This window comes from Balaenoptera acutorostrata, chromosome 3 (genome assembly GCF_949987535.1).
Source record: "Balaenoptera acutorostrata chromosome 3, mBalAcu1.1, whole genome shotgun sequence".
Taxonomy (NCBI): Eukaryota; Metazoa; Chordata; class Mammalia; order Artiodactyla; family Balaenopteridae; genus Balaenoptera; species Balaenoptera acutorostrata.
Genome location: NC_080066.1, coordinates 98,295,854 through 98,310,102, shown reverse-complemented (window position 1 = coordinate 98,310,102; position 14,249 = coordinate 98,295,854). Strand labels below are relative to the sequence as shown.

Below are 14,249 nucleotides of genomic sequence, written 5' to 3'. Positions count from 1 at the left end.
GGGGGCGGGGAGGTTCCTGGCTGATCGGCAAAATAGCTGTGTGAAAACAGGGAGGCTGTCAACATTATGGGAGAAAAGCTATAATAATCCCTGTAACCTGGTTTGCAGCTCTCCTTCCAAACACAAGCAGCCTCAATAAATTGGTGCTGAGTGACCGAGAGAGGCTTGTGATCCTGGTCTCAGCTCTGACTCTAATAAACTGTGTGATCTGGTCCAAGCCACCCCTGGGCCTCCATCACCTCATCAGGGAACAGGTGCATCTAAGAAATGCATCCAGCAACTAGTAGTCTCTACTTTTAGAGCAAAGCTGAAAACTCTATCTTTCCATAGCGGTGGGGGCTGAGTGGAGTCATTTCTCAGGAAATCGTATCGGCCAGTGAGGCTCTGTTGGCAAGTTCTCTTGTATGGAGCCGGTGTTCTTTGGTATCACATATGGAGTTTCAGTGAGCAAGGTTTGGGTCAGCAGAGTTTCTCTAGAATCAGGGGTGGACTGCTGGGCCATGTCAGCACCACCTCAAGGGTTTAGGTAAATTCTGGGCTGGACCAGTAGCATCTGATTTATTTTGAGATTTCCCACAGCCATCCAAAGCCTATTCTAGAATGAATTCAAGTCCTCTTACAGGACTTACCCTTATTTTTTTGGAGGAAAATTAAAAAAAAACATTCTGGAAGCCTAATGATTATCAGGAGTAAAATGTGTGTGTGTGTGTATGCGCATGCATGCCGTGTGTACACTCACGTGTGCAGGGTATCATGTGTGCCCACAGTATTGCCACTTGAGCGAGTGGTGGGTTGGGTGAGGTGGGCTTGGAGGATGGGAGCGTGGAGCAGAGCTGGAGCAGCAAGTAAGGCAGCGTGTCCTGACTTTCCCAACGACACCAAGTCTGATGGGAAAGCCTACCAGCGCTGAGGGGGCCTCTAGGGTTAGGAGGTGGATGGCCTGTTGAATGCCTCTGCTTATTTTCAGAGATATCCCAGGGAAGCTTTTCTCCGGCCCCTCGGGTACATACAGATATCCTCCGGAACGACTTGAACTCCAGGTAGGTAAGGTGCTCGGAGAGCTCTTCTGGTTCCAGATGGTCAAAGAGCAGGGAGACTTTCCGTTTCTTGCTGGTGTTCGATTTTATCCTTTGAGTCAGTTTCCTGGACCAGTCACGGGCATTGCTTTTGTGGGTAAAAATGAAAGGGAGAAGACAGGGAAAAAGAATAAATCAAAATTGCTTTTTAATGCAAATAAATCCATTAACGCTTCCCACAAGACTATGCAAAGCACCGTTACCTAACTTTCCTTGGTCAAAACAATGCATTAACAGTTTCCCCACATCAGTTTTTCCTATGGTGGCGACTAGGAAGCTTTGATGGTTTTCCTTGAGCCTTCTGAACGTGCCATGGGAACTGGGTAAAATACATTTGTCTTAAGTCTGCGGGAAGGACAGAGTCTCGGGCACTGTTCACAGTGTCCTGGCTCCTCTGTGTAGCCCTGGCAGGTCTGCTCTCTCCATGCCTTCTGTGTGCCCTCATCTCATGAGGGTGACGGGGACTCTATGTGGTTGGAAATCTCAAGGGAGTGGGGCAGTTTTCATGCCAGAAGAGCACAGAGAACCACAGAGAGGAGATGCCATGCTGGGGAGTCATGTGTAGGAACAGGTGGTCACTCTGGGCAGACTTGTGGCATTTTCCTCAAATGTCCCCAGCCACTGAAATGACCAAGGAAGCCTAGCTAACCCTAGAGTTAGCCCCACACACATTTTCTTGTAATCAATCCATGTGTTTCTTATTCAGTCTCAATTTCCTACACTAAGGAAGCAAAGAGAAAGGTAGCAGGTTGCAGATCTGTGTTTCCCAAACCTATATTCCTGAGAACCTTGTCTCTTTTTTTTTTTTATTTTTATTTTTTATTTAATTTATTTATGGCTGTGTTGGGTCTTCGTTTCTGTGCGAGGGCTTTCTCTAGTTGTGGCAAGCGGGGGCCACTCTTCATCGCGGTGCGCGGGCCTCTCACTATCGCGGCCTCTCTTATTGCAGAGCACAGGCTCCAGATGCGCAGGCTCAGTAGTTGTGGCTCACGGGCCCAGTTGCTCCGCGGCATGTGGGATCTTCCCAGACCAGGGCTCGAACCCGTGTCCCCTGCATTGGCAGGCAGATTCTCAACCACTGTGCCACCAGGGAAGCCCAGAACCTTGTCTCTTGACAAAAGGGTTCTGTGGTCAAATGAGTTTGGGAAATGCTACAAATTCTGCAGCCCCCTTAGCCAAAGAGCATATTACAGACTCTGAGATGCACTGCAAAAAGGAAGTTCAACTCTCTATTTCTCAAGTATATCTGGTCGGGCAATATCCCACTGACTAATTCCTAAAGAATATACCGTGGAAAATACTGGTAGAGGAAAGTCAGCTAGGGGTGTATTGGGATAAGGAAATCAGGGTTTGAGAACTGCCCTGGGCCCTGTGTGCTGCATTTAAAAAATGAAGACATTGTTACTGCAGAACCTTCTTTTATCTCTCATGTTATTATAATTCTAAGCAAAGAAGTACAGAGAGTCCAACCTGCTATGCAGATTTAACTGGGACTCTGACATGTGATTTGGAAATCATGTCCACACGGCACAGGGCACTGAGGGCTCTCCCAGTCCAGATTCTGCTCTGCCGTTAACTCAGCTAGCTGTGTGACCCCAGACAAGCAAGCCTTGCTGAGCCTCAGTTTCCCAGGACGTTGGATAAAATCATCTTGAAAATATGTTTCAGTCCTAGAATTCTATGTCCTAGGGATCTGTATTATTCTAAAACAAAGGGGCCACATTGTGGAAACCTTAGCATATGATGAGTGTATGCTCCTCTCCCCAGATTAGGACAGGTGTTCATTTTTCCAGAGTGGGACCATCTCATAAAGAAGAAATCCAAGGAATAATATGCAACACTCCTGAGATCCTTTCCATCTCTGCATAGGTCTAAGTGTCTCTTGCAGAACTTTCTGGCCTACCGAATATGTTATAAACCCTCTGCTCAGTCCATTTTCCAGCAGTCCCTTCCCCATTTATAAGTGCAGGGGCCCTCCGGGCATTAGCTGCTGAAGAGGCACCAATTTAGTCACCACACTTCCAGTTTCATGGGACTTACATAAATTTTAGTCAATATCTGGCTAGCTGATTTCTTTTTCACTGAGACTTCTTTTTTCCTACTCTTGGATAGTAGTCACGTACAGCGTTATCACCAGGGGGCTTCTCTGCTTTCCTGCTACATGTCAAGCTTTTCTTTCATGAGGCCATTTGAACCTGCCTGAGGGCTTCCTGGGGTGGGTAGAGCAGACGTCACAGCGGGACGCAGAGCCTTGCTGAGCGGCCTGGGTTGTATTACAGGGGGGAGGTGGTTTCGAAAGAGGCGTCAAAACCGCGACACTCACATTTGAGTTGTGTCAATCAGGCGGCAGTGCAGCTCCTGGCCGTTAGCTTTTACCAGTTCCTGAAACTCTTCCATAGTGCTTGCCAAGCTGGCATCCATTTTAAACATGATCCAGAATTCTGTTATCCAATACCTACATGGTGGGATTTAAAAAACACAAGCCAAAACTGAAGCCAAGGACTCACATTGTGGTGGGTTCTTCCCGCAAAAAGGATTCAGAAAAAGACAGGGGCTGGTTTGTTCTATATTCCTGGGAATATAGAATCTATATTCTCTATACAGAATATAAGGAGCTGGAGTGGGGGTGGGGGGAAAGAGAAGAAAACCACCGACAATCCTCTGCGCCCCACATATTAAATGCTATGCTATGATAAGGTGAATCATAATGAAAGAAGCCACTGCAAAGATTTAGGCACAACCATGTGTATCAGAGAGAATGATAAATAAGACAATGGCAGACAAACCAAACGTCCAAAGACTGGACAATGCATCTTTAAATTACACTTTATTATACCTCAGGATATTATATGGCCATTAAAAATGTTTATAAAAAGTTTTTAATGACTAGAGAAGATTCCTATGATTTAAAGTGAAAACCATAGGATACAAAACTTTGTATGTATTTTGATCTCTACTATGTTAAAAAACCTACTTGGAAAGAGACAAGGGAAATATACCAAAGTAGGTAGTAGGATATAAGTGATTATTACTATAGTTATATTCTTCTCTATATTTTCAAAGTGCTCTAATATGAGCTACATTACTTTTATACTTAGGAATAAAAACAAACAAAATAACCTTTCCCTTATGTCACTTGATACCAAAATGCTGTAAGGTTGACAAAAACATTGGTATAAAATATTAAGCTCAGGCACATCAGAAAAAACTGACTATGCTCTTTGAGGAATTTCCAGTACTAACAATTGCCCTTTCTGGTCTGCCCAGAGGTGTTGTACAGATGGTCAGGAAGGGAAAGGCAGGGAGGACAAGGAAAGAGCTACAGTCTCTGGCTCTTTCATTTCACCCCACTCCACAAAGTCCCAAATGCATGCAGAAATGTTACCTTACAAAATAGCAGATCTTCAGGCAAAGCCCTGGTGAATTCTTTGCCAAGGCATCCTTATAGGTATGGCTGTGGTTAAGGGAAATGGAAGCCTCTGTTATAGAAACCAAACAACTTTTCATCTTTGGGAGTATTGCTAAAACTACCCTCCTCCAGCCCCGCAAATAGTTTCTTTTAATGTTTCTTCTCTCCCTGGCCATAGGATAAAACCAACTCAATGTGTGCAGCTGTATGCTTATGAAGGGCAAAGATGGTGACTTTAGCCCATGCTGAAGTCGCTTATGGAAGAAGGCCACAGCATCTCTTCTGCAAAAGTAGGAAGTCAACAGCACAGCAATGCCCCCGCACAGGTGACCTGTAAGAAGTAAAGAAGGGGCAAGTGACCTCTGCCCATGCCCAAGACTAGGAGTCTGCTGGAGACAAGCTAAAAAGAAGAGCTTGTTCTTATCTTTTCAGCAACTGATAAAAAATCTGTGCATTGAATTAGAAGAAAGGGAAGGAATAAATATTCAGATATATTGTAATGATAATCAAGGCAATAATACGAAAATGATAATATATGCCTAGAAAATGTCAGTAGATTGATCTTACAGGTTGTAATAGCAAGTCAGAAAAAGCCATGTGAATGATCCAAATACAACTGGAGAGCACATTAAGGATCAATATCATTTGGAATATTCCACGAGAATGATGCCATTCTAAGAATAAGAAAGAATAGCAAAGTTCCACCAAGTTCACGCATCTCTAGAGATATATGGAAAGAATAAGTGTTTACTGTAAAGGTCACAGAAATGCAAAATCCAATCCAGTGATGAACCTGGGTGGTCTTACCCTCTTCCATCAACATACTGAGGAATCAGGCTGTGTGGGCTGTGTGCCCCACAAGACACTGCCCTCTTTCTCCTCTAAAAACCATGTCAAATTAACCACAATCCAGGGCTCCGTGAATTTCAGCAGGGCCCCTGAGAGGAATCCACTGAGCAGCCAGCAGATGTCTCAATTAACTGGGGCTGTGCAGTCTTCTTTCAGTGGCTATGCATATTTTAACCCTTGGAAAACTCAGACTTAAATATAGCAAAGTAAAAAACAGTCCAAATCATATTACTGATTTTTTTATTAGGAAGGGATCTGTGCCTTTTGAAATCTTATATACCTGTAATGTTTAAGAGCATATGAGAATGAGAGTCTTGAAACTTCAATCTGGAATATACAATTAAGGGATTTACACTTGTGATTTTAAATTCAAATCTTATTAAGTTTATGCATAGCTTTGGAACATCTACGGTAATGTTAGCTTTACTGTTTATAATTTTAATTTACTGAAGTTATAAAAACTATTTAGAATTCAGAAAAGCCTCTGAAGTATTTAAAAAATCTAAAATATAAGATTTAAAATTACAAGTACATACCTATCAATAATTACTTTAAATGTAAATGGACTAAATGTTTCAATCAAAAGACATGGAGTGGGTGAATGGATACAAAACCAAGATCCATATGTATGCTGCCTACAAGAGATGCACTTCAGATGTAAATAGTTAGACTCTTCAAGAAAAAAAATGGGAGAGGGGCTTCCCTCGTGGCGCAGTGGTTGAGAGTCTGCCTGCTAATGCAGGGGACAGGGGTTCGAGCCCTGGTCTGGGAAGATCCCACATGCCGTAGAGCAGCTGGGCCCGTGAGCCACAATTACTGAGCCTGCGCATCTGGAGCCTGTGCTCCGCGACAAGAGAGGCCGTGATAATGGGAGGCCCACGCACTGCGATGAAGAGTGGCCCCCGCTTGCCACAACTGGAGAAGGCCCTCGCACAGAGGCGAGGACCCAGCACAGACATAAATAAATGAATAAATGGAATTTAAAAAAAAAAAAAATGGGAGAGGGCCCAAATCAATAAAATCAGAAATAAAAAAGAAGTTACAATCAATACCACAGAAATACAAAAGAATGTTAAGAGATTGCTACAAACAGTTACATGCCAATAAAATGGACAACCTAGAAGAAAGGTACAAATTCCTAGACATGTACAATCTTCCAAGACTGAGCCAGGAAGAAATAGAAAATATGAGCAGACCAATTATCAATAATGAAATTGAATCAGTAATTAAAAAAAAACAAAAAACTCTCAGCAAACAAAAGTCCAGGACCAGATGGCTTCACAGGTGAATTCTACCAAACATTCAGAAAAGAGTAAACACCTATCAAACTATTCTAAAAAACTGCAGAAGAAGGAACACTTCCTAACTCATTCTATGAGGCCAGCATCACCCTGATACTAAAACCAGGCAAAGACATCACAAAAAAAGAAAATTACAGGCTAATGTCAGTGATAAAAATATGATGAACATAAGATTCAAAAATTCTCAACAAAATATTACAAACCAAATACAACAATATATTAAAAGAATTATACACCATGATCAAGTGGAATTTATCCAATGAATGCAAGGATAGTTCAATATCCACAAATCAGTCAGTGGGATACACCTCATTGACAAATTGAAGAATAAAATATATAAATAAAGAATAAAAATCATATAATCATCTCAATAGATACAGAAAAAGGATTTGAGAAAATTCAACAAAAATTTATGATTAAAAAAAACTTTCCATGAAGATGTATAGAGGGAACATACCTCAACATAGTAAAGGCCATATATTATAAGCCCACAGCTAACATCATACTCAATGGTGAAAAGCTGAAAGAATTTCTTCTACGATCAGGAACAAGACAAGGATGCCCACTCTCACCACTTTTATTCCTAGCCAGAGCAATCAGACAAGAAAAAGAAATGAATCCAAATTGGAAAGGAAGAAGTAAAACTGTTACTGTTTGAAGATGACATGATACTATACATAGAAAATCCTAAAGATACCACCAAAATACTACCAGAGTTCATCAAAATTCAGTAAAGTTGCAGGGTATAAAATTAATATATAAAAATCTGTTGCATTTCTATATACTAACAAGGAACTATCAGAAAGAGAAATTAAGAAAACAATCCCATTTAAATCACATCGAAAAGGATAGAATATCGAGGAAAAAATCCAACTATGTAAGTAAAAGACCCAGTGTCTTAAGAAAACTTTAAGACACTGATGAAAAAAATTGAAGATGACAGAACAGATGGAAAGATATACCATATTCATGGATTAGAAGAATATTGTTAAAATGACCATATTACCCAAGGCAACCTACAGATTCAATGCAATCCTATCAAAATACCAATGGCATTTTTCACAGAACTAAAACAAATAATTCTAAAATTCTATCGAAAGAAAAGTCCCCAAATAGCCAAAACAAGCTTGAGAAAGAAGAACAGAGCTGGAGGTATCACACTCCCAGACTTCAGACTATACTACAAAGCTACAGTCATCAAAACTGTATGGTTCTGGCACAAAAACAAACAAGTAGATCAATGGAACAGAATAAAGAGCCCAGAAACTAACCCACACACTTATGGTTAATTAATCTAAAACAAAGGAGGCAAGAATATACAATGGAGAAAAGACAGCCTCTTAAATAAATGGTATTGTGGAAACTGGACAGTTACATGCAAAAGAATCAAACTGGACTATGCTGTCACACTATGCACAAAAATGAATTCAAAACTGATTACGAACGTAAATGTAAGACCTGAAACCATAAAACTTATAGAAGAAAACATAGGCATATGATCTTTGACATCAGTCTTCATAACACTGTTTTTGGATATGTCTCCTCAGGCAAGGGAAACAAAAGCAAAAATAAACAAATAGGACTAGGGCTTCCCTGATGGCACAGTGGTTAAGAATCTGCCTGCCAGTGCAGGGGACACAGGTTCGAACCCTGGGCCAGGAAGATCCCACATGCTGTGGAGAAACTAAGCCTGTGCACCACAACTACTGAGCCTGCACTCTAGAGCCCACGAGCCACAACTACTGAGCCTGCGTGCCACAACTACTGAAGTCTGCTCACCTAGAGCCCATGCTCCACAACAAGAGAAGCCACTGTAATGAGAAGCCTGCACACCGCAACGAAGAGAAGCCCCGCTCACTGCAACTAGAGAAAGCCTGTGCGCAGCAACGAAGACCCAACGCAGTCAAAAATAAATAAATAAATAAATAAATTTATTAAAAAAACCAAATGGGACTATATCAAACTAAAGCTTTCGCACAGTGAAGGAAAAGAAACCATCAAGAAAATGAAAAGGCCACCTACTAAATGGTGAAGATATCTGCAAATGATATACCCAATAAGGGGTTAATATCCAAAACATAGAAAGAACTCATATAACTCAACATCAAAAAACCAACCTGATTAAAAAACTGGCAGAGGATCTGCATATACATTTTCCCCAAGGAAGACAAATGGCCAAAAGCCACTTGAGAAGATGCTCAACATTACTAATCATCAGGAAAATGCAAATCAAAACCACAATGAGGTATCACCTCACACTTGTTAGAATGGCTGTTATCAAAAAGACAACAAATGACAAGTGTTGGTGAAGATGTGGAGAAAACAGAACCCTTGCACACTGTTGCTGGGAACATAAATTGCTACAGCCACTATGGAAAACAGTATGGAGGTTCCTCAAAAAATTAAAAATAGAACTACCATATGGTCCAGAATTTCCACTCCTGCGTATTTATCTGAAGAAAACAAAAACACTAATTAGAAGAGATATATGCAGCCATGTGTTCAATGCAGCATTATTCACAATAGCTAAGATATGGAAGCAACCTAAGTGTCCATCAAGAGATGAAAGGATAAAGAAGATGTGGTACACACACACACACACACACACAAATGGAATATTACTCAGCCATAAAAAAGAATGAAATCTTGCCATTTGAGACAACATGGATAGACCCAGAGGGTACATGCTAAGTGAAGTAAGTCAGACAGAGAAAGACAAATACTGTATGATTTTATTTATATGTAGAATCTAAAAAAACAAATGCACAAACATAACAAAACAGAGTTATAGGTACAGAGAACAAACAGGTGTTTGCCAGAGGGAAGGGAAGTAGGGGGAAGAAATAAATAAATGAGGAAGATTAAGAGGTACAAACTTCCATTTGCAAAATAAATGAGACATGGGTAAGAAATGCACCGTATGGGGAATACAGTTAATAACTATGTAATATCTTTGTAGGGTGACATATCCGTAACTAGACTTATTGTGGTGACCAGTTTGACATGTATAGACATATCAAATCACTGTTATGTAACAGAAACTAACATAGTGTTGTAGGTCAATTATACTTCAAAAACGGGCAAAGAAACAACAAACATAGAAAAATAGATCAGATTTGTGGTTACCAGAGGCAGGGGATGGGAAAAGGGGGGATTGTATGAAGGCAGTCAAAAGATACAAACTTATAAGATCAATAAGTACTAGGGATGTAATGTACAACATGATAAAAATATAATTAACACTGCTCGATGTTATACATGAAAGTTGCTAAGAGGGAAAATTCTAAGTTCTCATCACAAGAAAAGAAATTTAAATTTCTTTAATTTTGTATCTATATGAGATGATAGATGTTCACTAAACTTATCATGAATCATGCTTCAAACCTTAAACTTACACAGTATTTTATGTCAGTTATATCTCAATAAAACCGGAAGAAGAAATAAAATTCATAAGTGTAGTTTAAAACCATTATTCCAATTAACCAAACATTTTTCAAGGTTCCTTAAAAGTGCTTGGTGGGACATTCTAGACTTATAGGAAGAACAGTAAGATTTGCAAGCTAAACTTGAACCCCTAAAGAAAAACTATGGCTGTGAAATTTGTACGTTTCATAAAATGACTTTAACTTAAAAAACCTAAATTTTGATAGATTTACTGTTATAAAATCTGTCCCTGAGAGCACCAAAATCAAACAGAAACACAAAACGCAAAACCACACACACACACACACACACACACAACAACAAAGGTAATCAATCCAAAGATTAAGCCCAGGCAACTGGCAAATTTCATGAAGTGAATGGTTCCAATGCCTGCCTTTCTTTGGACATAAAAGGGAGGAGTGAGAATGACATGAATTTACATTTCTTTATGCCACATGGGTAAGAAAAGGCATCCCTTCGGTGCAAAGAGATTCAAGCATAAGGCACATTCTAGATAAATACGTCTTAGAGTCTATATTTTTATTATTTGATCTAGTTGTTAAAATTTTTAACTTATTCCTTATTAATGAGGAAGGCACAAAAAAACCCCCACTTTTCTTTTAAAACAACTGGGTGGACATAAGAAGCAACACGGTGCCTTTTATCGTGGAGTCTATCTTCCTTCTGTTTGCTCCCTCTCCTTCTCTTCACACGTCTGTTCCCCAGTGCACAGTGCCAGATGCCATGTGTGGGGCAGGATCTGTGAACCCACTGAGTCTCCACGGGAGGGCTGAGCCTGTGGGCACGCAGACGCCATCCAGGAGGGCAGAGCCTCCCAAGGTCGCAGAGCCCTTGTGCCACAGCGGAGGCAGCCTCGAGCGAGGCAGGCACTGCTTTCTCACGTGAGGAGATGAAGCAAACAGCAGCACACGCAGGCCAGTAATCAGGGGCTCAGGCATCTGCTGACCTGGGGTAATCGTCATTGTCTGCTGGAAGCTTCAGGCTCCACACCTTCATAGGCAGTGCTGTGGCCGTGAAGTACCAGGACAGTTCTGGCTGTACTTCTCAGGCATCTGAACTATTCAAAGCATGTTGTTAACTTTTTTCCTCTCTCTCTTTTAACAATGGAAAAACAGGAAACAAAAGGAAGCCATCCGAGCTTCTTTAACTGACAGGTAACAGGAGCCACTCCAGTCTGGAATGTTGAGACGTTCACGGTGGAGGGGAAAGGGTTTCTGAGAGAGCTGAGGATGGACAGGAGCGGCACACTGGGACAGCCTGTGGAGGGCCATTTCCTGGCAACCGCGGACCTGCCATTACCCTCTATTTGCAGAGGCTCTGGAGCATGGCCTGCCTGATTCGCTTCTCAGGAAAGTAACTGCAGAGGTGGATAAACGAGGGAGAGGGCGGCTGTGCAGATGAGAAGCCCAGGATGGGACAGAGGCTGGGGAGAGAGACCGTGAGGGCCCACACGAAGGCAGAGGCATGGGAACGGAGAGAAGAGAAAGAGTCACTTCTGACGCAGGAACCCTGAGATTGGGTGACGGACTCTGTAGGAGGTGAAAGGCAGGGAGGATTGTGAGTGCTTTGATGTTGCCGCTTTAAGACCATCGGATGGGCAGCAGTACCATGAACTGAAACTGAAAATACAGGTGTCAAAGCAGAACTCATAGTAGTAGTAGTTGAGGTGGTGAGTTCATGAGTTACGTTTTAAGCATATTAAGATTGCAGTGTCTGCAGGACAAAGTGGTCCGAACGTTAAAAAAAAGAAAAAAAATGGTTTGGGTTAGAGAAATATGGACTTGAAAGACCTCAGAGGAATGGTGGTGGAAATCCTGGTGGGAAATCACCCAGGGGAAGTGCAGTGAGAAGAAACCAGGATGTTATTCCCATCTCGAGGAGGTACGCAAAGAAGAGGCTGGATGGAGAGGTGGAGGAGGGCAGCCCAGGAGGAGGGAGAGCCGGGAAGGCGCAGTTCCCGGGGCCCCGGAGGGAGTCTGGAGAGGCAGGGGGTGTCAACAATGTCTCTACATGGAGATCACTGTAAACAAGGGTGGAAACAAAAGCCACCAGGCTTGGCAGCTAGGAGGTCACTGGTGACATCAGAGGAAAGTCTGAGTACAGGGGTGGAGGCCGCAGTCGGGTTAAGGACCGAGTGGGAGTTGAGCGATGGGAGATAGTGAGTGCGGACTATTTTAAGAAGTCTGTGCATCACATTTCTAACCCTATCAATGGAATGAAGGGGAGGCAGGGTTGAGAGTTTATTTTTAGGTTGGGGAGACTTGAATGTGTTTTAGGCTGAGGGGCAGGTGCCCCTGAAGAGGCAGGGTTTAAAAGGACAGGAGAGAGGGGAGATAACCGAAAGAGAAAGATTCTGTGAGAGTGGGAGGGAGGACGGGGAAGAAGAGGGCTCTGGTTCCACCGTGAGGGCAGGTACCCGGCGGGGCACCAAGACGGGCACCCCAGGTACAGCTCAGTCCTTAGAGCAACAAAATTTTTTCAGCAAGGAGTATTTAATCACTGACCTTGTTTAGAACTGCTGGTACGTGGAGTTAATAAAAAGTAGACCAACTCTTGAGTCTGTTTTATTACGGTTTTAAAATTCTCTGCAGACCAGACATCCAATTATTACCTGGACCTCTCATCACGTGGACCCCTCCCAAGGCTGCACCCTTGGAATGCCACTGAAAACATGTCCTCTGAGATGAGAGGTAAAGGTTTACGAGTCGCTTTAGGGAAGAGATTCAGTCTTTACGGCTTTTATGGTTTTTTCTGTGTGCCATGAGATGAAAAGGGATGGCTGAGGAGAGCGGTAAAGGACGAGAACAGCTACAAAGCATGACTCAGTGCCAGGGACCTGGGCTTCAAGGTGCTAAACAGTCTCAGCCCACCTACAGCCCACAGTGTCATCCGTCATCAGGGAGAGGGAGAAGGCAGCCATTTTCTCCACCCAACTCCATTCACACCCCAAAAGAAGGTTAGAATCCAGCAGGGTTTGCTTGGCATGTAGCCAGTGCCTCTGCCTGAAGCAAAAAGGCACCAGCAGACTCTCCAGATGCTCTGGCATCAGGAAGCTCTCTTCAGAACCTGGGGAAGGCTGAAGAATTGCACAGGAAAGCCAGAATGCAGTTTATCACTTGAGTCATGCTTGCACCCTTGTCAATTTGCATGGGATGAATATGAATTTTGATTAATCTACAGGAAAAGTACTTTTCACTAGCAAGAACTAACAAAGAAGACTGTGTTTGCATGTTGATTTCTTTGGCCTCTTCCCAGAGCAATCAGCATCAATAACATTGCCTCGCCCAACAGAAGATACACACACATACATATGCGTACATACATATGTACACACACACATGCACACAGACACGCACACCATTCCCTGAAAGGACGTATGAACCCATTAACCACTCACGGTTAGGCCAAACCAACCAAAGTGAAAGCATCCTTCAAATTTCAAGATACTGCTGAACGAATCCCATTTGGGGACTGCCAGGCACTGTGCTAAAGGATATAGAGTGATAACTTTCTGGAGCAGTTCAGCAGAGGAAATGAGAATTCGGTGCATGGTCAGCATGACTTGCAACAGTTGGTTACTTCGACACAGGTTTCCGTCTGCATCTGAAAACACAAAGAGCAGCTTCTGAGCGAGGCCCCAGAGAGGAATTAGTTACCTGGTGGGACACCTGCCAGCCCCCCATCACTCCCGGTGGAAGACCAGAGTGCGGGCTCTGCAGGCCCAGCGCCACGCCCCCACTGACTCTGGTACCACACATCCCTCCGTTCTTCGCTTCTCTTTCTCCTCCTGCTGCATTCTCCCCACCCCCAAGTGTCCATTTCGAGGCTCATTAACCACGCTGCCGGAAAGGTGGTAGAATCGTGGGGAAAGGATAACGTTTGCACCGGTACATGCGAGTCTCTGTGGAAAGGAGAAGCAGATCCAGGCTTTGTGATGCCTGAAAGGCATACAACGGGGGAAGGAGGAAGTCCTTTCTGGGGTCAGAGGGAAAAAAGTTATAGTCTTAACAGATTACAGTTAAAATACCTTATTCTTGCTAGTTTTACAAAAACATATGACCATACAAATACATTTCTAGGGCCGCCCCATGGCCTTGGAAGGGGGCTCATGCAAATGAGGGGCCCTGAAATGTAAGCTTCCCTAGTTTTATGGGCAATGCGCTCTGGATG

At 42.8% G+C, this 14,249-nt stretch overlaps 1 protein-coding gene across 3 annotated transcripts in view; it reads right to left on the bottom strand.

Moving 5' to 3' along the window:
- The window catches only part of RASGRP1 (RAS guanyl releasing protein 1), a 204,428-nt gene that overhangs the window by 24,621 nt on the left and 165,558 nt on the right, over positions 1 to 14,249 (bottom strand). For all 3 annotated transcript variants that reach the window (XM_057544518.1, XM_007180424.2, XM_007180423.2), the window contains exons 3-6: positions 13,577 to 13,682; positions 4,462 to 4,524; positions 3,400 to 3,531; positions 1,011 to 1,164 (exon numbers count right to left, since the gene is read on the bottom strand). In XM_057544518.1, the coding sequence (XP_057400501.1) occupies positions 1,011 to 1,164; positions 3,400 to 3,531; positions 4,462 to 4,524; positions 13,577 to 13,682 (455 nt within the window). The remainder of the gene's footprint in view (positions 1 to 1,010; positions 1,165 to 3,399; positions 3,532 to 4,461; positions 4,525 to 13,576; positions 13,683 to 14,249) is intronic.